This window comes from Balaenoptera ricei, chromosome 8, assembly GCF_028023285.1.
Source record: "Balaenoptera ricei isolate mBalRic1 chromosome 8, mBalRic1.hap2, whole genome shotgun sequence".
NCBI lineage: Eukaryota > Metazoa > Chordata > Mammalia > Artiodactyla > Balaenopteridae > Balaenoptera > Balaenoptera ricei.
Window position 1 is genome coordinate 112,268,034 of NC_082646.1, and position 25,167 is coordinate 112,293,200.

At 53.6% G+C, this 25,167-nt stretch overlaps 1 protein-coding gene across 5 annotated transcripts in view; it reads right to left on the minus strand.

Annotated features, from left to right (window-relative positions):
* The window catches only part of KCNQ1 (potassium voltage-gated channel subfamily Q member 1), a 350,251-nt gene that overhangs the window by 73,991 nt on the left and 251,093 nt on the right, over nt 1-25,167 (minus strand). For all 5 annotated transcript variants that reach the window (XM_059932319.1, XM_059932318.1, XM_059932316.1 and 2 more), the window contains one exon: nt 4,148-4,223. In XM_059932319.1, coding sequence (XP_059788302.1) covers nt 4,148-4,223 — 76 coding nt within the window. The remainder of the gene's footprint in view (nt 1-4,147; nt 4,224-25,167) is intronic.

Sequence of the window (25,167 nt, forward strand, 5' to 3'; positions counted from 1 at the left end):
GAGAAGGAATAAGGCACAGATGCCCGCTGAGGGTCAGGGCCAGGTCTCAACCCTGGGAGCCCCAGGGCACCTGTCCTCCCTGCCCACCTGAGGCCTCCTTCTCCTTGGGGTGCCACCCCAGAGACTGGGGCTACCCCAGGCTAAGGGTAGGGCCATCTCTGCCTTCCAGAAAGATGGGGTTCCCCTGAGGGCAGGGTCCTGCCTCGATCTCTGGGCACCTTCGGACATGTCCAGGGGCCCTGCCATCAACGCTGGCGGCTTAACTAAGTTCTAGCAGTTCCCCACATCGTCCTGGACCCCAGGAATCCCGAGGCAGCACAGAATCCGGCTCCCTGTCAGGGACTGGGCCAAAGAATTCCAGGGGGTTCCTCCTCCCACAAGATCCGCCAGGCGGGGCCCTCACAGGTAACACCCAGCCCCACTCTGGGCCCCGGGACTACCCTGTGTCCCTTTGTGGCCTACATGCCGAGGCCCATGGTGGGGTCTCAGGGTCAGGAGTGGGATGGGACTCTGGCAGGCTCTCTGACTTGCCACACACTCAGCTTCAGGACAAGTGTAACAGTGGCACTTCGCTACAGGCTAGTGGTACTACCCCAGGGCTCAGTTTGTCCTTCTGTGAGGTGGGGATGCGGAGCCCTCTGGCTGACAGGGAGGGAGTGGGGATGCAGTAAGGTGAGAAAGGCCAGCGGGTCCTGAGCTGGCTCTTGCCAGGAGAGCCCGAGGTGGCTGTGATAGCGTCTGCGGCTGAGCCCAGGGTCTGCACTGCTGTTTAGTGCACACGCCACTGCGTTGTGATCTTGGCCTCCTGTGAGCAACACTGGGCACCTCCAGGCCTGCCGGTGCGGTCTGGGGGGGGATCAGAAGAGGGGAAGGCTGGCTTCAGAGGTCCAAGTGGGGCAGGCCTGGCCTGGAATGGAGCGGGTCCTTGCCCTGGTCTCCCAGACACCCTGGGAGGTCACGGCCCACTGCGTGCAGGTGAATTTGGGCACCTGAGCGTGTTAAGAGCCTCTGTGTGCACAAAGGTATATGGATGTCCCTGTGGGAAGGCATAAGAGGACAGGTGACAGGTGTGTGTGTGCCTGGGCATGCGTGTGCATGTCTGCAGAAGCGAGGGGGGTGGGGCTCGTGAGAAGGGCCCCCACCCCTGGCCTCACCTTGTCTAGGGTGTGGACCACAACGGGGTAACCGACGCCCGGCTGACACCCAGGACCCGTGGCGCGGTGGGGTCCCAGGCCCCCTGAGACTCATCTCGGAGCTGAGAAGCGCACCTCCCGCCCCCCCCCCAACCAGGGTCTGGTCAGAGCTCCTGGAGGCCCTTGTCGAGTGGTGGCCTGGGGCCCAGCTGGAGACATCATCTCAGCTTTCTCTCCAGAGCTCATTTCCTTGGCAGCAGCAGGAGCCTGAGATGAGCCGAGATAATGCCGGGCTGTCCAGACTGACCGCCGGTGGACATGCGAGTTCAAGGCAAACGTGAAGGGCTAAGAGGCTCTGGCTCCTCCGGCCAGACACAGGGGCGGCCAGCTGGGTACTTATCGGCCGGCGAGGCGGGCAGGGGGGCCACCCGCCACTTCTGCAGCCCCTGAGGCCAGATGGGGGTGGGCGTGCAGCAGACAGACAGACGGGCTGCTGCGGGGGAAGGGATGGCATCCCTGACAGCTGGGCCTGGGTGGGGGGCCACCCCTGGAGCCCCACAGAGCTCCTCACTGCCAGGGCCTCGTCCACCGCTTCTACTTCCGTGGGTCCCTCCTTGCTGGAGGCCTCCTGCTGCCCATCCCTCCCGCTGCCCCAGCTTCTGGCCTTGCTCAAGAGCCTTTGTACCCGAGGGCAAACCAGGAAGCTCCCAGGAGCGCCTCCACTCCGAGGGCCCCCGCGCAATTTATTTAAGGCCCCCCAGGGGTCCTGCGCAGAGGGGAGGGGCAGGGAGCAGGGGAGGTGAGGCTGCCCAGCCTCCTTCCAGAAGGCTCCAGGCCATTCGCAGGACCCTGGCCTGTGTCCTGAGGCAGAAAAGGAGACCCTCGGCCTGGAAGGGAGGTCAGCAGCCAGTTTTCTTGCCTGCATTTCTGTGACGGGCGCGCACCAGCGTTCAGAGCTGCTCCAGACGCTGTGGGCGCCCATCTGCCCAGGGCGGTCTGTGGTTCTGAGCTGGAAGCTGCTCACGTCACCCCCAGAGCTGGGCCTGCCATGAGCCCCAAGGTTCCGCCTGCCCTGCTGGGTGCCCCAGACCCTGGGAGCAGCCCCCAGGAAGCCTGGTGTCCACCCTGGCACGGCCCTGCCTGGCCCAACAGTGCCCCAGGCAGCAGGTTATGGCCTCTGCCCTGACGGGGCCTGCTCCGGAACGCTGGTGGCCCAGCTGCTCAGGCTGGGGACCGTCCCCATCCTGGAAGAGTCCCCACTGACCCCTCTGCTCCCCAGGTTGACATCTGTGGTTTTAGACGTCACCACCAGCGGCCCACCAGCGAGGGCGACACATCATGGCCCTTCCGGGGGCCTCCTCTGCTCTTGGGAGCAGTCCTGCCCAGACCTGACCCCTGAGGGACTTCCTGCCATTCCTCCTCCCCCCTCCCCAGGAGGCCAGCCCGCCCTCACCCAGCGCCCCCTGAGCTCCCTGCTCCACCAAGCCACCCCTCTGCTGGCACCGCCAGGGCAGCGGGCCCTCGGGGAAGGAACAGCCACAGAGCCCAGATGCCCTCCGTCCGGGACCGTCGGATCTCGCCCAGAACACTGCTGGGCAGACCTCCTGGCGCCGGCCGACAATAGCATTCACCGCGGCTCTTTTGTTTCAACAATGAGGAGTCCCAGGCCCTGGTGGGAGCCTTGGCACAACTTGGCCCAGTTTGGTGGGGAACGGCCTCCCTCCAGGGCTGCGGGCAGACAGACGGGCAGGCAGCAGGATGCCACCGGGGACTCTGTGCGCAAACCACCCAGCCAAGGGGGCCACGGGTGCTGCCGGCTAGCCGGAGGAACGGGGCGGCCGGGCCAGGGCCTCACCAGGGCTGTCCCTGGGGCCGGGATCAGTGGCGGTCGCGTCGTGGCAGAGCCTGTGTGAGGGCTGGGCACCCGTGGACGCCGTCCTGGGCCAGCACCTTGGGCTCTTGTTCCCACTACCAGCGGGGGAAGGGTTCTTCCCCAGGGCTGCTGGGGGGTGGGGTCTTTCCAGAACCCCGCACCGAGTCTGGCTCTGTGGCCTGGGTGGGTGAGGGCTCTGCTGAGGGGGCTGGAAGGCGCCAGTGTCGAGCCTTCAGCCTGGGGTGGGAGGGAGGCATGGCCCGGAGGGGTCTGGCTCTTGTCCCAGCCTCGCTGTGACCGCCCAGGGGGTGTGAACAAGTCACCCCCAACCTCCCCTGCTTGGCGAAGCAGGCCCAGGGGATGCGGACGCTGGCTGGCTCTGGGCGACCCCCAGCCCTGGCTCCACCAAGGACTCACTTTTGAAAGGCACCGGAGGCCAAGCCTTCTGGAAAGAGAATGACCTCCCCCAAGGGTCCCTGCTTCCTAAGGCTCCATGTTCTCAGAGTCAGGGCTGAGCTGGGCCCCGCTCCTCAGATGGAGGACGGTTCCCACGTAGGAAGGAGGGCACCAAGCCTGCCGCCAGCTGGCTTCCTCTGCGGGCTCCCAGGGGCTGCTGCAGGAGACCCACCCCTGGAAGGAGTGCCGACGGGGAAGCCCACAGTCTCCAGCCCCGCCCAGCCCGAGAGACCCTACCTCTCCCTGCAAAGGTGGGCCACCCCGGGGCACAGAGCAGGGCTTGGGTCTCCCCTCTGTTCCGACTCGCACAGGGTGGGCGAGGGGGACAAGAGCCCTGAGCCGGCCTGGGACAGAGCACTTCCTGCCCAGGTGACGCAGGGCGGGCTCCGCACCCTCTTTGAGTCACTCCCACTCCTGTCTGGTGGGGCGGGGGAGGGGCGAGTGAGCCCCCGGGCTTTGTGTGCATCTGGGCTCTGCGCTGGGCCTCAGGGTCCAGGCCGATCAGGGAAGTGTCCCTCCAGAGTCTGCTGTCTTGGGGACGGATCCTGAAGTCATGGCAGGGTGTTTGATGGGTGAAGGGTCAGGTCTCAGGTATGGCAGGGTATGGAGACCCCGCAGCCTGCGCTGTGGGTGGGAGAGGGGCTTTCGGGGTGGACAGGGCAGGAGGGCTGAGTGCAGGACTCACCTGGAATTTCTTCTTGGCCACAAAATACTGCATGCGCCGAATGACCTTGATGGTGGCCCGGTGGTGCTCCCGCAGCCTGTGGTGGAGAATGGGGAGGAGGGGGTGAGTGGGGACCCTGATGGTCATCCCGCGCCCACCACTGTCGGAGGCTCAGAGGCTTCCCAAGCGTGCCCCCCATCCCCGGCAAAGGGCTGGGCCTTTCCAGAAACAAGGAGAATGTTCAACCCCCTCGGATGGGGATCCGCAAGCTCACATCCTGGTGGCAGGAGGAGAGGCTGAGGCCAAGAGGCTTTAAATTAGGGGGATGACCCTAGAGGGACCCTCGCCTTGCTGTCGCTCGGAAGTGGGGTAGGAGTCAGGGTCCTGACTTGGCAACGGCTATGCCCTTCACTCACGGTAGAGCCACAGAAGCTTCTTTCTACCCTTGGGCCTTCTGGCTGCTCACTAGTAGAGTGGGGAGGGGGTACAAACAGATGACACCTAAGGCCCCTTTTAGCTGGAAGGTTCTATAGCCCACCCACCGGTACCCACATGGAAAATATAGGGCTGCCGGACAAATTAGCCAGGGATAGTGACCACCTGAGCCACCCTGTTAAGGAGACCGTGTGGTGTCCCCTCTGAAGTTCCTTCTAGAAACATCATTAAAAAGGGAAACACAATCGTTGATATATATATGTGCATAGGAAAAAGACCGGAAGGAAATACATCCACATGGAACCAGTGGGGATTTTGCTTCTGGCTCTGAAGCTTGCATCTGACCAAACCTTCTGCCGAGAACACCACCACAGCTGTGTGATGGCTTTGAGAGCAAGGAAGACTCCAAGGCCTGAGATCCCAGAAGAGAAACAAACTGGGAGAGCCCACGTGTGTGTTTGTGCGTTTGTTGTGTGGGGCACACGAGCCGAATGGGAGGCAGGGGGCTCCCTGAGCTGGCAAGATAAACAGGAGTCCAGGGCTGCAAAGACATCCAGGACTTGATGGGCCAAGATCCTGGTGAATGGGGGGCCACAGAGAAGGAAGCCCCCTTTCACGCAATTTCCCCTTGAAGCATTTGTGAACTAAGCTGCACAGCATGGGGTGAGATTCTGAGAAACGGAGCAAGAAGCAGCTGCTAGAAGGATAAAAATCTAAGCAGAGGCCTCCACAGACTCACGTCACTGGGGAGAGGAGAATTGCGATTCAGAGTCACCAAGGAGATGGGGTCCTGGCAAACACCCCAAGCTTTCAGATGAGACCCCCCCGAACCCTGCCATAGCCTCAAATCACCTCAATTCCCACCTGGAGCAAGGTGCTCTGTCCCGCACCTTTTGCACACCAGAGAAAACCGAATTATCTGTAGGGATAAGATCATGGAGCCTCTATTTTGTTTTTAATACTCAACAGACTGAAAACCAACGGACAAAACAGACCACGGAAACAGATCTAAAGATGTGGTAGATTCAGTGCCTTAAAGACTTGTAGCTCTTGCGTCAAGAGATAGAGTTGGTTTTCTCACTGCTTGAATTTGGGCTGACCTTGACCCTTATTGTGATGAAAAGAACGCTGGGGAAGTCCCATCGTGTATAACTTGTGTGCTCTTGGAATGTGGTCGCTTGAACCACCTGAGCTGGCTGGCTGGAGAGGCCACGTGGAGAACCGTGGTGCTCTGGCCAAGAGCCAGCACCAAGCAATAGGCATGTGAATTGAGGCCATCTTCCACCATCCGGCCCTGATAAGCCTCCAAGGGGACTGCAGCTGCGAGAGTCACCCCACGCAGAGCCAGCAGGACGACCTCCCAGCTGAGCCGAGTCCAAATTGCTGACCCACAGACTCATGAATAAGGAAAGAGCTGTGGTGTGAAGCCACTAAATTTAGGTGTTGTTTGCCATGCTGCAATAGATTAAAAGAAATTAGGACCCCAAAGTGGGGTACATCATATCAAAATCCTGAAATGCATAGTGCTGGTTTGGGGACCAGGCATTGGGCAGAGGCTGAAAAAAAAAAAGGGCCTACTGTAAGATGCTGGACTTTGGACAGGGTGCCATCTCTAATCGCATGAGACTTTGGGGTCTCTTGGAGGGGTGAGTGAATTTTGCTTTGGGGGGAGCGTAAAAAGTTATGGCCAGAGGGCAGGCGGGGGGAGGTTAGAGATGGGTGTAAATCCTTTGCAGTTCCCTCCGATTGGAGTTCCCCCCAACTATTTCCATCATCATGGAATGCTGCTGCCATGTGGACATGTCTGAGCTGGGCTGCTAGAAAAGCCACGTGGAGGAGAGCTGAGGCACCCTGGCTGACAGCCTGACAGCTCCAGACTCCGGAGGCTAGCTGAGACCACCCAGTCACCACCAAGCTGCTGCTTGGACGAGCCAGGTGAGACCAGCCAGATGAGGAGCCCAATATGCTGACCCACAGACTCAGGAGCAAACAGATGAATTGGTTTGCTTCAGAGTTTTTAGATAAGGACTTGAAAATAACTTGATAAATAGGTTCAAGAAGATAGATGACAAGATGGAGAATTTCACTAGAGAATTGAAATCTATATGAAAAAGAAAGAAAGGAAATTCCAGAACAAAAAGGACACTCATGGAAATCAAGAAATGCAGTAGATGAATTTGATAGCAGAGGAGAAGAGAATACTTGTGAATTGGAGAAAATAGCCAGGTTAGAGTATGGAGGGAAAGTAGAATTAAACATATAGGAAAAAGTGCAAAGCATATAAGATAAGGTTAGAAGTTCTAATACATGTAACATCTTAGAAGGAGAGGAGGCAAAATGGAGAACAAATAATTTTGAAGCCTCAGTGGCACAGAATTTTCCCAAAATGATGGAAGACATCAAGCCACAGATTCAAACAGCTCTTTGGATCCAGCTGGAGAGAGAGACAAGGTACAACAGACCCAGGCCCATCGGAGTAACCCTGCTGAAGACCAAAGGCACAGGGAACATTGCAGAAGCTCTAAAGTCAGGGGGGTGGGGGTGGGAATGATGACACATTATCCTGATGGTTGACTTGTCAACGGAAAGGATGAAAGCCAGAATGACATCCTTAAAGTGCTCAAGGAAAATTCCTACCAACTTAGCATGCTATACCCACCAAATATGTTCTTAAAAATGAAGGTTCAAGTGAAATAATCCCGTCACGAAAGGATAAACTCTGTATAGTTCCACTTGTATGAGGACCTAGAGTCGTCAAGTCTACAGAGACAGAAAGTAGGATGGTGGGGCTGGGCCTGAGGGGAGGGGGATGGGGAGTGAGCGTTCAATGGGGACAGGGTGTCAGTTTGGGAAGATGAAACAGTTCTGGAGATGATGGTGATGGTTACACAACAACGTGAATGTGCTTAATGCCCCTGAATGATACAGTTAAAAATGGTTAAAATGGTACATTTCATGTTATGCATATTTTCTACAATAATAATAAAAAAAGAAGGTGAAAACTAGACCAGGAGAATTCACTGCTGGGAGACCTGCACTGAAAGAACGACTTAGGGGGCTCCCCAGGTAGAGAGCAATGATCCCAGAAGGATGCACAAAAATACAAGACGGAATTAAGGAGGTAGAAAAGGACAGATACGTGAGAAAGTTTAAGTTAGTAAATCAAATTGACTGAAATAATCATGATAATGTTTCCTGAGGTTTAAGGCATAGCTATAGCTAAAAGTACATGATAAAAATAGCATAAAAGGGAGGAGGCATCAGTGGAGGTAAACAGTGGTGAGCACCATGTGTTGCCAGGGAAACGGTAAAAGTGCTCATCTGAGGTCGACTTCAGTGAGTCAAGGATGTGTATGATAATCTCTAGGCAACCACTGAGGGAATAATAAAGGACTGTAGAATTAACAAGCTAACAGGGGATAAAAATTAATTAATAACAATTTTTGATTAACCCAAAGAAGCAGGAAAGGAAGTCAAAAGGAAGTGATGGAACAAATGGGGGAAAAAAAAGTGAGATAGTAGATTGCATGCATTGCAGAGGGACTAAATATTCCAATTAAAAAACCAAGATTGTCAGATGAGATTTAAAAAAACAATTTGATGTTGCCTATAAATATACTGAAATAGATAGGCATAGAAATGTTGACAGTAAAAGGATAGAAAAAGACATACATTGGTGTTGCCCAAAGAAAGCTAGTGCAGGTAAACTAATATCAGACAAAGAAGACTTTAAGTATTGCCAGAGATAAAGAGGGATATTTCATCATTTAAAAAGTGGTCAAGGGAATTCCCTGGCGGTCTAGTGGTTAGGACACCACGCTTCCACTGTAGGGGGCATGGGTTCTATCCCTGGTTGGGGAACTAAGATCCTGCATGCCACATGGCAAAAAAAAAAAAAAAAAAAAAGTGGTCAAAATTTGGTGGGAAGAGATCAGTTCTAAATCTGTAGGTACTTAACAGCATAAACTTCAAATATATAAAGCAAAAGCTGGCAGAACTAAAGGTAAAAGAGAAAATCCACAATCATGGTGGGAGATTTGAATGCACCTCTGTGGGTAACAGATAGAGGAGCTGTGAAAACATCTAAAGAGAGACACATCTGGGGCTTCCCTGGTGGCGCAGTGGTTGAGAGTCTGCCTGCCAATGCAGGGGACACGGGTTCGAGCCCTGGTCTGGGAAGATCCCACATGCCACGGAGCAACTAGGCCCGTGAGCCACAACTACTGAGCCTGCGCGTCTGGAGCCTGTGCTCCGCAACGGGAGAGGCTGCGATAGTGAGAGGCCCGCGCACCGTGATGAAGAGTGGCCCCCGCTCGCGGCAACTAGAGAAAGCCCTCGCACAGAAACGAAGACCCAACACAACCAAAAATAAATAAATAAATAAATAAATAAATTTAAGAGAGACACATCTGAACAAACCGAGTAGGAACTTTTTGTGATCAACGCTTACAGTACACTGTGCTCAGCCCCCAAAGAGTGTCTAAGCTCCCCAAGCGCACAGGGAACGTCTACCAGAAGGGACCACGTGCAGGGCTTGACGAGCAAGTTCCAACGAATTTCAAAGAAAGTAAGTCATATATGTATGTTCTCTGACCACAGAGAAATTAAGCTAGAAATGAATAAGAAAAAGATAACTGGAAAATCCTTAAGTGTTTTGGAAATTAAAATATCTCAAGGATCGAAGAGGAAATCTGATAAGAATTGGAAAATACTTTTAATTGACTAATAATAAAAATGTCCCGTATCACAACTTACAGCTAAATAAGTGCTTGAGGTACCATGAAATAGTGCTTAGAGGAAACTTTATGATCTTAAATAATATATTAAGAGAAGAGGAGAGGCCAAAGTCTGTCTCGAGAAGTTTAAACAATAGTAAATTAAACCCCAAGAAGGTAGATGGAAAGAGATAATAAAGATAAGAGCATTATTCAATGAAATAAGAAATGAACATTTCATTAAGGAAAATCAACAAAGCCAAAATCTGATTTTCTGAAAAGACGAATTAGAGATATTTTAAAAACCTATTTAGAGGATATTATGTACAAAAATAATCTTGATAGTTTAGGGAAAATAGATTAATTCCTAAAAACACCACAATATATAAAAGCAGCCGTAAGAAGAAACTTAAAAATCCAAATTGCCCAATTTTAATTAAATAAATTAGATTTGGAATTTACACACAAAAAAGCCTTAGGTCTAGATGACTTCACCAGTAGATTCTTCCTTAAATGGGAAGAAATAATACCAATTTTATACAAATCTTTTTAGAGGATTTTTATGAGTCAGTATAACCTTGATATCAAAACCCGACAAGGATGTTTCAAGAAAGAAAAGTCACAGGCCAATCTCTCTCGTAAACATGGTTGCAAATATCCTACCTGCAATACCAACAAATTGAACCCAATGCCATATGTAAAGATAGATGCCCGAGTGTAGTTCAATCCAGTTACGCAAGGTTGGTTTAGCAGCCGAAAATCAATCAACATTATTCACCACATCAACAGAACAAGTAAGAAAACAACATATAAGCAACTCAAAAGATGCAGAAAAACATGTGATAAAACTCAAGACCCATTCGTAATTAAAAACACAACTCTTAGAGAACTAGGAATAGGAGGAAACTCCATTACGTAAAAATCAAACACAAAAGCAAACAAAATCTAAGCAAACATCATGCTTAACGGTGAAATATTATACACTTTCCTCCTGAGATGGGGAACAAGACAAGGATGTCTGCCATTACTGTTTCTACTTAATATTACCCCCAAAGTCTCAGCCAGTGCGTTGAGAGGAAAAAAAAAAAGGAAATGAAAGATACAATAATTGGACAGGACAAAATAAAACTTTTGTCATTATTTGCAAATGACATAATCATATATGCTAAAACCCCCTTCAGAATCTTCAGATAAACTATTCTATTGCTAAATGAATTTAGCAAGAACACTGATTTTAAAGATGATATACAAAAAGCAATTGTATTTCTCTGTTAGTAACAAGCAACTAGAAAATGAAATGAAAAGATACCAATTATAACAGCATCAAAAACCATAAAATACCTAAGAATAAATCTCCTGGATGTGAACAAGACCTCTACACAGAAACATACTAGACATTAGTGAGAGAAATTAAAGAAGCCCTAAATCAGTTGAGGGTTATATAATACGTTTAGAAATTGGAAGACTCAATATTTGTTAAGGGGTGAATTTTGAGGTATGGATCAAATGTAATTCCAATCCATAGCAGAGTGCTTTTATTTATTCATTTGTGGGGGGCACAATTTTCAAGCTGATTCTAAAATATTGGTGAAAAAGCAAAGGGCTAAGGTAGACCAGACAATTTTGAAGAACAACAAAGTTGAGGACTCACACTGCCAGAGTTCAGAATGTACTGTAGAGCTACAGTGATGAGTAGAGTGTATTAGAGAGATGTGGTATTAGAATACGCTTTTAACACAGCCGTATTAGATGGAGGATAGATCAGCGGGACAGAATAAAACATTCAGAAGCACAGACACGCATATGTGGTCACTGCGTTTATAACCGAGGCACTATTGCAATCCAGTGGGGGAAAGAATGTTCTCTTGAGTCAGTGGTACTGGGACAATTTGGATAGCTGTATGCAAAAGATATGAACCATGATCCCCGCCACACAGCAGTCACAAAATTAATTCATGTTAGACTTTAGATCAAAGCATGAAGGCAGAGACCATCAGACCTCCAGAAGAGAGCAGGAGAATATCTTTACGACCTTGGAAGATTTCCCAAAACACAAGAAACACTGACAACAACAACAAAAAAATTTGACAAATTGCCCTTCCTTAAAATTAAGACCTTCTAGACATCAAAAGACATCATTAAAGGAACGAACAGATGCTCTACAGGCCAGGAAAGGATATCTTCTGGTAAAGGACTTGTAGCCAGAATATATCGAGAATGCCTACAAATCAGTAAGGAAAAGACCACATGATTTAAAAAGATGATTTGAACAGGCACTTTTCACATAGGATGTCCAGATGTCAATAAGCCCATGAGAAGGTGCTCAACATCATTACCTAGTAGGGAAATGCAGATGAAAACCCGAATGAGGTACCCATATACGCTCGCTAAAATGGCCAAAATTAAAAAGGCTGACAACATCCAGTGTCACAGACGATGTGGAGTGACAGACTCCCGTGCGCTACTGGTGGGAACGTGTGTTGGTTCACTTCGGAAAGCTGTTTGGCTGTAGCCTTGGGCCCACATTGTGACCTGGCATTGCCATGTCCAGATACTTAATCCAGAGAAACGAGCGTTCACGTCCACCAAATATATCTATCGGAATCTTTATAGCAGCTTTCCTCATAGGAAGGCCAGCCAGTGACAAAGCTGTATGCAAATACGATTCCGTGCAGGATCAAGAACAGGCAAGACTGTTCTATGGTGAGAGAAGCCAGGATAGGGGTTACCTGTGGTGGCAGGGGTGGGGGGGCGTCGGGGGAGGCTTCCCTGGGGAGGCAGGGAGGAAACTGCTGGTGGGACGGAAGTGTTCTATGTCCTGACCTCGTGGGTTTTTATGTAGGGTATATATACGTAAAAATAAGCTGATCTGTTCCTGCAGGATTTGTGCACTTTACAATAAATAAATCATACCACAGTTTTTTAAAAAGGCTTTCAAGATAAGCAGCTTTTAAAGTTCTCAGGGACAGGTGGTTTCTACTTAGCCCAGAGTTGGCCACTTTTGAGCACAGAGCGTATGAGATGCTCTCCAGCGAGACCAAGGCCCCCCCACGTTACTGGACGTTGCTGGACGTTACTGGACGGTGGGCCAGGCCCATGTGCAGGAGGCACTCAGGTCTGTGTCCCCGCATCTCCTCCGACCGGGGCTCACCTGAGCACATGCATTCACGGGGGCCCCCTGCATGCAGCACCCTGGCCTGGTGACACTCGTGCACCTACATGGGAGGGGGCGGCAACTTACACACTTCAGGACACACACACGCGCGCGCGCGCGCACACACACACACACACACACACACACACACACACACACACGGGCTTGGAGGTGGAGCCAAAGCAGGCTCCGGGAGGCCCTGAGATTCCTCCTCTGGGGCTTGGGCCACTGGCCCCATGAGCCCCTCACCCCGGGCCTGAGCCCCGGGAGGGGACGTCCCCTGGCCTCAGGTCCCCGCCTCTTGCAGTCCCCCCAGGGGGTGTGTGAGCAGGTGGTGGGCGGGGCCTCCACAGGTGCCCCACTGGGAAGGGCCCCACTGGCCGTGCCCGCCGAGGCCTGGACGAGGCCCAAGGTTCTCACATCCCACTTCACTTGAACAAAGGACCACACCCAGTGACTGCCCCAGTGGCCTCCAGAGGCTGCCACCACCCTCGCCTCTGCCAGGTCCACAGAACAAAGCCATGGCCTTTGCAACCAAGTAGCCCCCCAGGCCGATGGGAAGCCAGGGCTGGGGACACCGGGGCCCGGCCGGCTCCGCTCAGGCCTGCTGTGGCCTGGCCCCTGCTCTGGTGACAGCCCCATAGCCAGCCTCTCTGCTGGACACAAAGACTCTGCGGTCTCTGGGGAAGGGTCTGGCTGGCCCCTCTCTCAGTGGGCCTTCTCCTCTCTCCAGGCTGGGCTTGGCCCGGGGAGGGGGCGAGTGCCCTTTTCTGGTGGCTCCAACACCAGGCAGGTGGGATGGGCGATAGGACTAACCTTGGGCACACTGAGCCCCGCAGGAGAGCGTGCGTCCCCTTCCCTCTGCCTGAGGAAGGAGACACCCTCCGCCACCCCTTCGACAAAGAGAAGGACCCGGATGGATATTAGATTTTATCAATGCTTTTTCCACATCACTTGATAGGATCATGAGAGTTTTCTCTTTGGCCTGTTGATGTGATGGGTTATGTTAATTGAATTTTGAATATTGAACCAGCTGGGTTTATCTGGAATAAATCTCACTTGGTTGTGGTGTTTCATTTTTTTATCCATCATTATAGAGTTGGTTGTTCTCTCTCAATAATGTAGAAAACCCCCAGGAACCCACTGCTCAGAATAAAAGCTAGACCCTGACAGCCCCCAATTCAACCATCCCCCTGCCTCTTCCACCCTGGGGAGCCATCGACCTGAATCCATGTCCCTCACTCCCTGCTTCCCTGATTATATAACTTTATCACACTTATATATATCCAAAAAAGGGCATATATTTTCTATTTTAGTGGTTTAAACTTTATAGAAACGTATTATGCTTTTCCCTGGGCTTATGTTGCCAAGACCCGCCCACACGGTTGTGAGTCACTCTGGTTCATTCGTTTTGACTGGTGGAAAGGACACCTCTATGTGGACATTCCGAGTACATTCACTCTCCCTCCTGGACGGGCACGTGGCTTGGTGAGGGCAGGACGACACGCACTCCTGGTTACCTTCTCCGGCTGGGCACGGACTGGAGTTTCCCCTGGGTGAGTACCCAGGCATGCCACAGCCGGGTCATCCGTATGTGAAATTGCACCTTACAGGTGATGCCACACTGTCCTTCAAAGTGGTGGCCCTACTAAGCGTCCCACCAGCGGTTCAGGAGAGACCCGGGGCCCCACATTGCCCCACATCCCCATCTGCCGCCCTAGTGATCACACTTCGGGATTTACACCAGATGAAACCAGTGCCAGCGATGCTCTCACACGCTGACTGGCCATGTGTCCTGCACTGTGAAAGGCACAGCCCTGGGCCATTTTTCTGTTCAGTTATTTGTGCACTTATTGATTAGTTTGATGTAAATTGTCTGTCCTTCTTCCTCCCTCCCTCCCTTCCTTCTTTCAGTCTCCCTCCCTCTCTCTCTCTCTCCCTCCTTCCCTCCCTTCCTATCCATCTACCTACCAACCAACCAATTCTTTGTCAGTTCATGTATTGGGAATACCTATTCCTCTTTTAGGCAGAAAAAGGCTCCCCAAAGACGTTCTAATCCCTAGAACCTATGAATATGTCACCTTACGTGGCACAAGGAACTTTACAGATGCAATTCAGGTGCTGCACCCTGAGATGGGGAGAGTATTCTGGATTATCCAGGTGGGCCCAATTAGACATTTGAGTCCTTAAAAGTGGGGCCTTTCCCAGCTGTGGTTGGAAGAAGCCGTGACTGTGGGAAAGAGGCCAGAGAGCAGCAATGTGATGGCTCTGAAGGTAGAGGAAAGGGCCAAGGACCCTTTAGAAGCTGACAAAGGTCAGGCATGGATTCTCTCCTGGGGCCTCCAGAAGGAACCAGCCCTGTGATACCTTTCAGACCCTCAGGCTGTGTGGGACTTCTGACCTACAGAACCAAAAGAGGATAAATGCATGTTGTTTGAAGCCACTAGGTTTGAGGGAATTTCTTACAGCAACAATAGAAAACTAATGCAAATCCCACTTTGAAAATTATCTTTTCACTTTTCTAAGGTGTCTTTTAATGAACAGAAGTGCTTATTTTACATAAACAAATTTATTAATATTTTTCTTTCATAGTCAATGCTTTTGTTTCTCGTGTGAGAAATATTCCCTTATGCTAAGTTTTGAAAGATACAAACTAACTTATATTTTCTAATGGTTATAAGCTTTGTATTTGACATTTAATTCTTAGGCCCATCTGGAGTGAATTTTTGAATATGGTGTGAGGTCAGGGCCCAACTTCACTTTCTCATTATGAATAATCACCTATTCCAGTGACTGGCAATGCCATTTTCATCATACTCAAAAACCTCGCACTTGTGCAGGTCTTTTCTGGGCTCTCTATTCCACTGGGCTAATTATCGATTCTGGCACCCACACTGCAGCATCTTAATTACTATGTGTTATATACCATGTCCTGGTACCTGGAAGAAATGGCCTTTCCTTGATCTTCTTAAAAAGGTCTTGGTATTCTTGGCTCTTTATTCTTCCACAGAAATTTTAGAATCATCATATTATGTTTCATGAAAAAAAAACCTATTGGAGATTTTATTGGAATTATACTGAATTTATAGATGAAGGAGGAAGAAATGAATTGACATTTTTATAACACTGTCTCTTATTTATGAATATGGGATATCTTTCCCTTTATGTAAGTCTTTGAAATCTCTAAATAAAGCAAAAATTTTGTTCTTTAAAAAAAACTAACAAAATAGATAAAGCTCTGGTGAGACTGAGAGAAGATAGAAATAAAAATATTATAAAAGAAAATAAGAAAACATTACAAATAGGGATTTGAAAGCTAATAAAAGAATATTCTCAACAACTATATGCCAGAAACTTTGAAAAACCTAGACAGGAATGGCTATATTCTCAGGAAAGAATCTAACTCCATAGAACTGACTCAGGATGGAATAAAACATTTGAATAAGCCTACAACTACTAAAGGTATTAAAGTGGTGGTTTAAATATTTTCCCACAAGAAAAAGCCAGGGCCAGATGGCTTTATCCCAAATTCTACCAAACTTTCAAGGAACAGATCATCACAATTTTATACAAACATCTTAAACTGAATGAAAAATGAAAACATGTCAAAATTTGAGGGATGCAGCTAAAGCAGGTCTCAGAGGGAAATTTATAGCATTCAATGACATAGTAAAAGAAAAGAAAAGTCTTAAATCAATGATCTAAGTTTCTACCTTAAGAAACTAGAGAAAGAAGAGCAAATGAAACCCAAAGTAAGCACAAGGGTGGAAAGGATAACAATGTAAGCAGAAATGATTGAACCAGGGAGCAGGGTGCTGCCCTTGTCAGAGATGTGGGCTGCTGTGCTCAGCGCAGCCTGAGGCCCAGCTGAAGCCATAGATGACCAGCCCCTTGCTGACTTCATCCCTGAAGGTCCGCACCCAGGAACATTCCCATGAACCGCCTTCTGGTCTCCCAGAACGCTTGCTCTTTTGCCCCTGGAAGTGGCTGACTGTGGGGACCCTCCCTTTCAGGTCTTTCCAAAGGAAGGGGTTTGGGGAGGGTGTGCACCTTTCCCTTGGAGGCCTGGTATGTGTTTGCTGCCCAGTGCCGGCTCTGATAGGAAGGCAGGGTGTCCCCGTCTCAGGCCCTCGTGACTCGTGGCTCGGCCTCCCTGCTGGCGGCAGTGCTGAGGGCAAGACTGCAGTGTGAGCTCCGTCCCCGTGACAGCCCGGTCACCCTCCTGCCCCGGCTCTGCTTTCTGTGCGGGGGAGGGGCGGGGGGAAGCCCAGGCCCCCTCGCGCCCAACCCAGCTCAGGCTGGACTCTGTGTCCGAGTCTTGCCCACCCGGGCTGGCTGGGGGCTCGCTGCCCTGCTGTCTTCCCTTCCCGCCCTTGACCCATCCCGCCGCCGGGGCAGCTCTGGCTTCCGGCTCTGGATGCATGCCTGAGGGCTGGGGGGGCGTCTGTGGTTGAGTCAGGCGACTTCTTTAGAGATAGCACCCTGCGGGGTGAGGGTTGTGCAATCCTGAGACTTCAAACCAGCCCGCCCAGCCCACACGGCCCACTGGCTTCTGACGAAAACAGCTCGGGATAGGCTGTGAAGTGCCCCGGCCTGGCCCCGCCTGGGTCTGAGAAGCAATCGAAGGACGGGTGGACCAAGGGGCCACCGTGCCTGTCTTCTGCTGACCCTGAGCCGAATGTAGGGCGGCTCCAGAGCTGGCCAGCCGCGGCTGCCTCTGACAGGGGTCAAGGCCAGAGCTGCTGGCGGACAGGGCCCAGCCCAGGCGCGATGGGGGCTGAGTCTGCAGTTTTCTCTGCGGCCCACCCTCCCACCATGCCTGCCACGTCCACCGATCCCTGCCACATCCGGGGCCACTCTCACGCCCACTTGGAGGGCCCCCAGGCAGGCTGCGGCCCTCCCTCACCTCCTTCCTGGTCACAGCCCACCCTCGCTCACATCCAGCCACACCCCTTCCCCAGGGAGGTGTCGGGAGGCCACACTCCCCTGCTGTCACGGTACCCGGGAGCCCCAAACACCGACTGTAATCAAATGATCACCGTGTAATTCACGGTCGCCGCTGGGGCTGAGGCATGTGGCCCAGATATTCCCCACGTCCAGCTCGGAGCTTGGAGGCAGGAGCAGGCGATCAGCCCTGGCCTGGGAGCTCCCGAGCCCCCGGGCCCCCATGTTCTGGGGAGGAAAGTCTAGAAGACTCTGCTCATCTGTGAAGATGCAGGGCTCTGGCCTGAGATGGGCATGTATCCCTTCAAAACCCAAGTCAAATCAGGAGTGGGGGCCGAAGGTGGTTAGGACCTGCCCCCCGCACACACGCAAGGTGACTGTGGAAATAATGCAGCTGAGCTGGGAACCGGGCTCAGCACACACCTTGGGACAAAGCACACATCTCATGGTGGGGACAGCTGACCGCGGTGGGAAATCCCTTGGGGCCTCGTTTCACTTAATTTCACTCCCACGTTCACCCATTGGTTTGTTCCTTTGGCCGGGGGCACACATTCAAGAAACTCCTCTGCCCCTCTGTCTGAGGCTCGCTCTATTACGACACGAGGAAGTGAGGTGTCTGCTGGCATTGCTTTCGTTGGTTTGTTTGTTGTTTTTGCAAATCATATAGGTGCTAAATCTTGTGGAATCTAAAAAAAGGCGACAAATGAACTTATCTACAAAACAGAAATAGAGTCACAGATGTAGCAAATAAACTTATGGTTACCGGTGGGGGGAGTAAGGGGGGAGGGGAGGGATAAATTGGGAGATTGGGATTGACACATACACACCACTATATATAAAATAGATAAATAATAAGGACCTACGGTATAGCACAGGGAACTCTACTCAATACTCTGTAATGGCCTATATGAGAAAAGAATCTAAAAAAGAGTGGATATATGTGTAGGTATAACTGATTCACTCTGCTGTACATCTGAAACTAACACAACATTGTAAATCAACTACACCCAATAAAAATTATTTTAAAAAATGGGCAAAGGACTTGAGTAGGCATTTCTCCAAAGAAAAGACACGGATGGCAAATCAACAGGTAAGAAGACGCTCAGTGTCATCGCCATGAAGGACACCCAAGTCAAAGCCACTTCACACCCGCCAGGACAGCTACCCTGAAAAGACGAGAACAAATATTGTCAAGAATGCACGGCTGGTGGGAGTGAAAGATGGGGAAGTCACTGTGGAAAATAGCCTGGAGCTTCCTTAAAAAATGTGAGGCCTGGAATTATCATGTGACCCAGCAATTCCTTCCACTTGCAGTGAAATGCCCAAGAGAAATGGAAACCCATGCTCACACAAGAACTTGTACGTGAATGTTCGTAGTGGCTTTGTTCCTAATAGTCTAGAGGTGGCAATAGCCCAAGTGTCCATCAACTGGCGAACGGATAAACAAAATGTGGCATATCCATTCAATAGAATCTTATTCAGCCATAAAAAGGAATGAAGCACTGACACTTGCTGCGACATGGGTGAAACTTGAAAACAGTGTGCTGAGTGAAAAAAGCCAGGCGCAAAAGACCACATATTATAGGATTCCATGTACGTGAAATGTTCTGAATAGGCAAATCCACGGAGATGGAAAGGAGACGAGTATTTGCCTGGGGCTGGGGAGCGGGGGTGGGGAGTGACGGCTGATGGGTGCAGGGTTGCTTTTCGGGGTGACGAACGTGTTCTAAAATTAGGCAGTGGTGATGGTTGTGCAACTCTGTGAATACGCTAAAACCGGCTTTCAAAGGTGTGGCTGATCTTCCTAGATCGCTCCTGACAGCAGGTGCTGGGAGGGAAGGTGCTGGTGCTTCTCTGGGGACAAGGGGATGGGGAAGGGTTGGGAGCCTTTGGGAGGCCCCCAGCCATCCTGGCTCTGTCCAGGGCACAAGCGTCTTTGGGGAGGGACCTTACCTCCGCGTGCTTCACGGACACGGGCTGGCTGCCTCAGGGGTGCAACTGGGCTTGGCCTCCCTCCCTCCTGGGATGACGCGAAGGCCCCTAACTCCCCCTTCTGGCTCAGCCGCCCCACTTCCAATCCATCCCCCACCATGTGGCTGCCAAAGGACCCGTTTTAATCCAAGGCGCATATCACAGACCTTGTTACACCTCCGCCACCCCCCACCCCGCCCCCGCCCCAGCTCCCAACCGCCTGCCAAGGGTGTGCAAACTCCGAGGGTGACCTGCTGGGTCCTTCACAACTGGGCCCAAACAGAACAAAACGTTCGGTGCTCTGGGCAGGTTCCGAGGTTATGCACCTTCTCTCTCTCTCCCCTAAATTGTTTCACACCCGAAACACTAAACACGTTGGGTTCTTATGTCTTTGGAAGATTGTCTTCCTATCAGTGATCCAAAAGTCAGAGCAACCCCATGCTGGCCCCCAAGCCTGGGCCTGCCGGAGCAGATACTACGCCCTCCCCCCAACCAGTTGGCAGTGAAATTCTTCGAGGACCTCAGGACAGGTGACTGAAATGGATTTGGCAATGGATTTGAAATGGTTTAACTTATTTCAACACACCCCAGAACCAAGGGGAAGAAGTAAATTCTCGGTTTCTTTAAGAGCAGGGCATCCGACTGGACCCCCAGAGACCACCCAGCAGCTCAGTTCAACTCAGTTCAGTTTGGTGTACGTCACCTCCAGTTAACTCACTCGGCTTGGGTCAGGTGACCTCAGTGAAGCTAAAAGCCCAACTCAGGCAACTCGACTCCATTCAGCTCAGCGCAGACCAAGTCAACCCAAGTCAGCCCGAGTCAACTTCCCAGGGAGTTGAAACCAGCCGGGCAGGAGAGTGACCACCGCTGGGGACATCCTGAGCCAGACGAGCCGTGAGGATGGAAAAGCCAAAATACAGAGACCTCAAGACAGTCAGGAGTGGCCCAGGTTCCAGAAAGCACCACACCCATCACTAACCCTGGACGGGGTCAGGGAAGAGAGTGGTGGACGGGCTGGTGGTCTGGCCAGCGAGGTGACAGTTTTGGGGAACACTGCGGATTACAGAGTGTGGGGGTAGTGCCCGTCTGAGGAGCCTGAGGGCATCCAGGGGAGCAGGGGAGACAGGAATGGGGCGGGAGACGGCGGTCAGCGGGGAGGACGGCCGAGCGAGGGCTGGGGATGGGAGGGAGCGACGGAAAGAAGGTCCATGTGGCTGGTGGCCCAAGTGAGGGCAGGAGGAGGGGCGCAGGGGGAGGCCGGGAGAGTGGGCAACGCTGTGCTCGGCGCCCAGTGGAAAAGGGCGCCGTCAACCCCCCGGTCAGAACAGAAATGCTGGCCGCAGTGGTTGCAGCAATTGGGTGGCACCAGGCGGAATGCTTCCCGAGGCTCACTCCATCCCCACGCTAGCCCGACGCGTAGCGCTCAGGGGCCTCGTTCTGTGGGGAGAAATGGCAACCTCTGCAGGGTTAAGCCCCTTGCCGTGGCGACCTTTCCTGACGCACTGTTGCCCCTGCCTCGCCCAGATCCATCCTAGCGCTCACCGCTGGTGCTGTCACCTGGGCAGGGACGCGGCACCCAGAGGTGGACGGCTTGCGTGTAAAAACTGCCGCTGACACTGGCCCAGGGCTGCCTGGGATGGCCTGTGAGGTGTGGAAGAGCCAGAATTTGGGGCCCACGGAGAACATGAACATGGCCGGGAGGGGCTGACTTGGCTGTGACCCTGGGCGACCAGGTCTGGGACCTCCGCCACGGCTCCCCAAGACAACGGGCGAGACTCGAGTCCTTACATCTGGGAAGAGGTTTCTTGGGGGTGGGACGTGCCACTGCCGCCCACTCGGGACACTTGGCTCAATCCCCACCTTCACTTGGCTGCTGGAGACCCCTGCCCCATGACCCGGGTCCCCTTGCAAATGTTGGCGTCCGTTTCCTCCTAAGAGCCCGAAGCTCTCTTTGGAAAGGGTGCGAGTGGATGGGGGGTGTGAGAGCCCCACACAGATCCCCATGCTGGGTTTCAGCTGGTTCCAGCAAATTCCTTGAGCTTTGGAGGCCTTAGGAGCTGGAGGGACCACAAAGGACAGTGCAGACCAGGACTGAGGTTTCGTCATAACGAGGACGTGGCCTCGGAGCGAAGTGGAGCCCAGGAAAGCCGTCACAGCTGTGCAGCTCTGAGCTCTGGAGATCAGGAGGTATTGAGAAATCACTAGGACCAAGCTCTGGCCCTTCCTGGGGTGTGGGGAGAGTGGTCCCCGGGCCCCAGTGGGGTGCCCTAAATTGGGTGGGCAGCCTGAAAGTCTGAGGCTGCCCGGGCAGAGCTGTTGGGAAGGAGCCAGTGAAGAAACGCATCTTTGTCCCGGCTTTGTCCCCGGAGGGGGGTGGGCGAGCAGACAGAGGGAGAGAGGTTGGGTGTGAGCAGGCGGCCGGGGAGAACCCCATTTAAATCCTGGGGAGATTATGAGGACGTTTGTTGCAGGCTGTCAGCCCTCATTAAGTTAACGGAACTGGCGAGTTGGCCTGCTTCCAGCGCGCCAGAGAAAGAAAACAAGAAAAGTGTTTTCAGGGAAAGAGCCGGGGGTCCCATTTCGCTCGCAGCCCCCGGGAGATTATGAGCCATCAGTAATGGCCTCGCTGAAATGACTTATTGGGAACTCGTTGATTAAAGCAACGGAGAGAAAACCCCTAACGTCGAGGAAGAATTACACGGGCTTCTTACTGATTTTCGTCTAGGAAAGTGATTTGTGAGCATTTCCTACCCGAAGCCTCGTGAATTACGTACCAACCCGGTCAGGACAGAGTCTCTACAGCCACTCGGGTTCCGGGCAGGAAAGGGAAAGACTCAGAGTTAAAACCAGGGCTATTCCACGTAGACCCGAGGAATAGGGGTTCTCCAGATGGGTGAGCCTGGGGGTCAGAACCCAGAAGGCCCTGTCAGGCTCCCGGGGCATCTTAGGAGGGGCTGAGCGGGCCTGCTGTGGGGAAGGAGGTGCTGTGTGCGGCCCCGCCCTGCCCCTGGGGGCCCTGCTTTCCTGCTCTCAGGCGTGAGGAACGGGCGAGTCACCCCCTGAGGTTGTTACAAAGCACGATGCTCTTTCTAGCCCCTTCCCCCGTGACAGAAAGCTGATGCGGGTTTTGCCCTGGGGCGCTGATGGTGGGATCCCTGCACCAGTGTCTGGGGGCAAAGCCCGCGTTAAGTGTCCTGTTGTCTCCCCCCCGCCCCCCAACAGATACCCTAACCTGCCAGGCCACCCACAAATCTGCACCCCAATCACCGGTGACCACGGCCCCTGGGCCGAGGACCCCGCCTTTCCCAGAACACAAGGCGAGTCTCAACCTCCCCAGAGGCCCCGCCTCTGGCTGTTCTCAGCACAGACCTGGACCCAGGGCCCCTCCAGAGCTCGGGTGGGGGTCTGGCCGCACCACCGTTCTCCTCCTCTTCTCCCACCCTGTTCCCATCCATTGACAAGCACCTACTGTGAGCCACGCCCTGTGCTTGTAAACGCACGCTCTGCCTACTCCTTATCCCCACGGTACAGACGAGGATGCTGAAGGCCAAGGGGGCAGAGCCGACTGCCCACCGCACACAGCTCAGGAGGGGCAGAGCCCTGTCTTCAGACCCCCATCCCCTCCCAAACTTGCAGGGGTGAGCGGACTTGGGGGCACATGTCCTCGCCTGTCCCCAGCTGAGGCCTCACCCCCCCCAGGTCCCTCCCACCTTGGATCCCTCCCACCCCAATCTCCTGGGCTTCTGGTTGAGTTTTGGGGTCGTTTGGCCCTGGCAGAGCCTGCATCCCCTGGAAATCATGGCATCCACCGATCCTTCCTGGAGGGGTGCTGGGGGGACAGGCCTGCAGATCAGGGGCGAAGCAGCTGAGCCGGGGATCCTGGTGAAGTCCAGCCAGGCACTGAGCCTCCTTCCTCCCAAAGCCCCTTTCACACTAACCGAGGGGCCACCAGGTAGCTCTGGACGCCAAGAACGACCGCAGGGACTCGCTGGGGTCAGCATGCACCCCCTCCCCTTGCTCTGGGGGCCTCGACCCACCCCCTGCACCCCAACAACTCATGTCTGACCAGCACAGAGGGCGAGAGATGGCCCCTCAGTCCATGGTTAATCTCAGGGACGAGGTGACGGCTGCAGAGCGGGGAGGTGGGTGCCCCTCGCGGCGGGGGGGCCCACGCACCCAGCCATCACCGGGGCGCCGCTCACCTGACCAGAACAACCACAAGGCTCACAGCAGCGGCGAGAAAGGCATAGCGTGTCTCTCTCACATGACAGATGACCTGAGGCCCCGAGAGGGAGGGATGGCCTGGGGCCCCTGGGGAGCCAGGAAGCGGCGGGAAGCAGCAGGAACCAGCCGGGCCCTGTGCACTGTGACCGCCAGGCCTGGTGTGACAGTGGGGCCCCCCGCAGTGGGCCCCGGGTGGCCTCTGGGGCCTCATTTGCACACTCTGGGCCTCAGTGTCCCCGCCCATAAGTAGAAAGGGCATCAGAGACCACACGTTCCAGGCTGCCTGGGGACTCCCACGCCTCTGGGTCAGCACTGGGCCCGGACCCCCTGCCTGGAACCCAACTCAACTGGAGGGAGTGTCGCACAGGGCACTGCTCCAGGCCGAGAGCCCGTGGTGGGGCGGGGAGGCGCCTGGGGGGCCCCAAAGCCATGCAGTCCCACGACCGCCCCCAGCTCCAGCCCCCTCCTACCATGTCCCCCCAGCACACACAACCACTCTCCCTGGACAAGCAGGGCAGGTGCAGCCCCCAGGGTCCACGCGGAGAACAGGGCACGTGGGTCCCGCCAGGGTGAGCCATGGGGACAGGGGCATTCTGGCTTGGCCAGCGCTCCCGAGGGGCGCTTTCTTCTCCTCCTACCCACGGTCCAGGGACACAAGGAGACTCTGCCCCTTCCCCGCCTTACTCAGGGAGCTGGGGGTTGGTGGGGGGGTTGGTCTTTCCTGTTGGGTCCAGGCCTCTCCTGGGCCAGGCCGAGGGCAGTGCTGGGGTGCACGAGGGCAGAGCTGGCCTCTCACCCAGCCCTGAGGGCCGAGTAGGGGGCTGAACTGACTTCTGCAGATCAGATACTGTTTTCAGGGCCCCAGGCCTGAGCGGTCTTCTGGAGAATCCCCCTGTGGGTGGTGAGGGAGCGGCTGACTCCTGGTCTGTTTCTGAGACGGCTCGCTCCAGCTGGAGGGATGTTTTGAAATGCAAACGTTATCACTCCTATCTTCTGATGTCTGAGGAAGCCGGCTCCCCGGGCTGGGCTGCCTGGCCTGAACACCCTGATCCTCCTGACCCCACCCCGGCCTGGACATCCTTCCCCATCTGCCCTCTGCTCCCCCTCCTCCAGGAGTCCTCTGCCCGTCCTGCCCTCTCCAGCCTCGGGCCCTTCTGTGGGACTTCTGCCCGGTGTACCCACGCCTCCCTGAAGCCGAGGTCCTTTGCTCTGGGGCACACGGATGGGGCTGCAGCACATTTCTGGACGGCCCCCGGCTCTCACGGCCGCTTTCCCAGTGCTGGACCCATAGCGAGCGCCCGGCAAACAAGGACAAATTGACGGGCGCTGGGCTGCTCCAGGCCAGGCCGACAGGGCCAGGGCACTGGGCTGCCGGGGGGCGGGCATGCGGGGCTGAGGGGCAGAGCGCTGGGCAAGGCGCTCCCAGGGCCACCACCCGGCCCTCTGCCTTCCCCTCCCCCCAAAGGAAAGGAGAGGTTAATAAACCAATTACTTTGGGCAACGAAGCAAAATAAGTCCCATTAAAGTAATTAACGTCCTTTGCACAGCCCCCATTGGAGAGGACTAATAAATTGGGGCTTTGTCACCATCCGGTAATT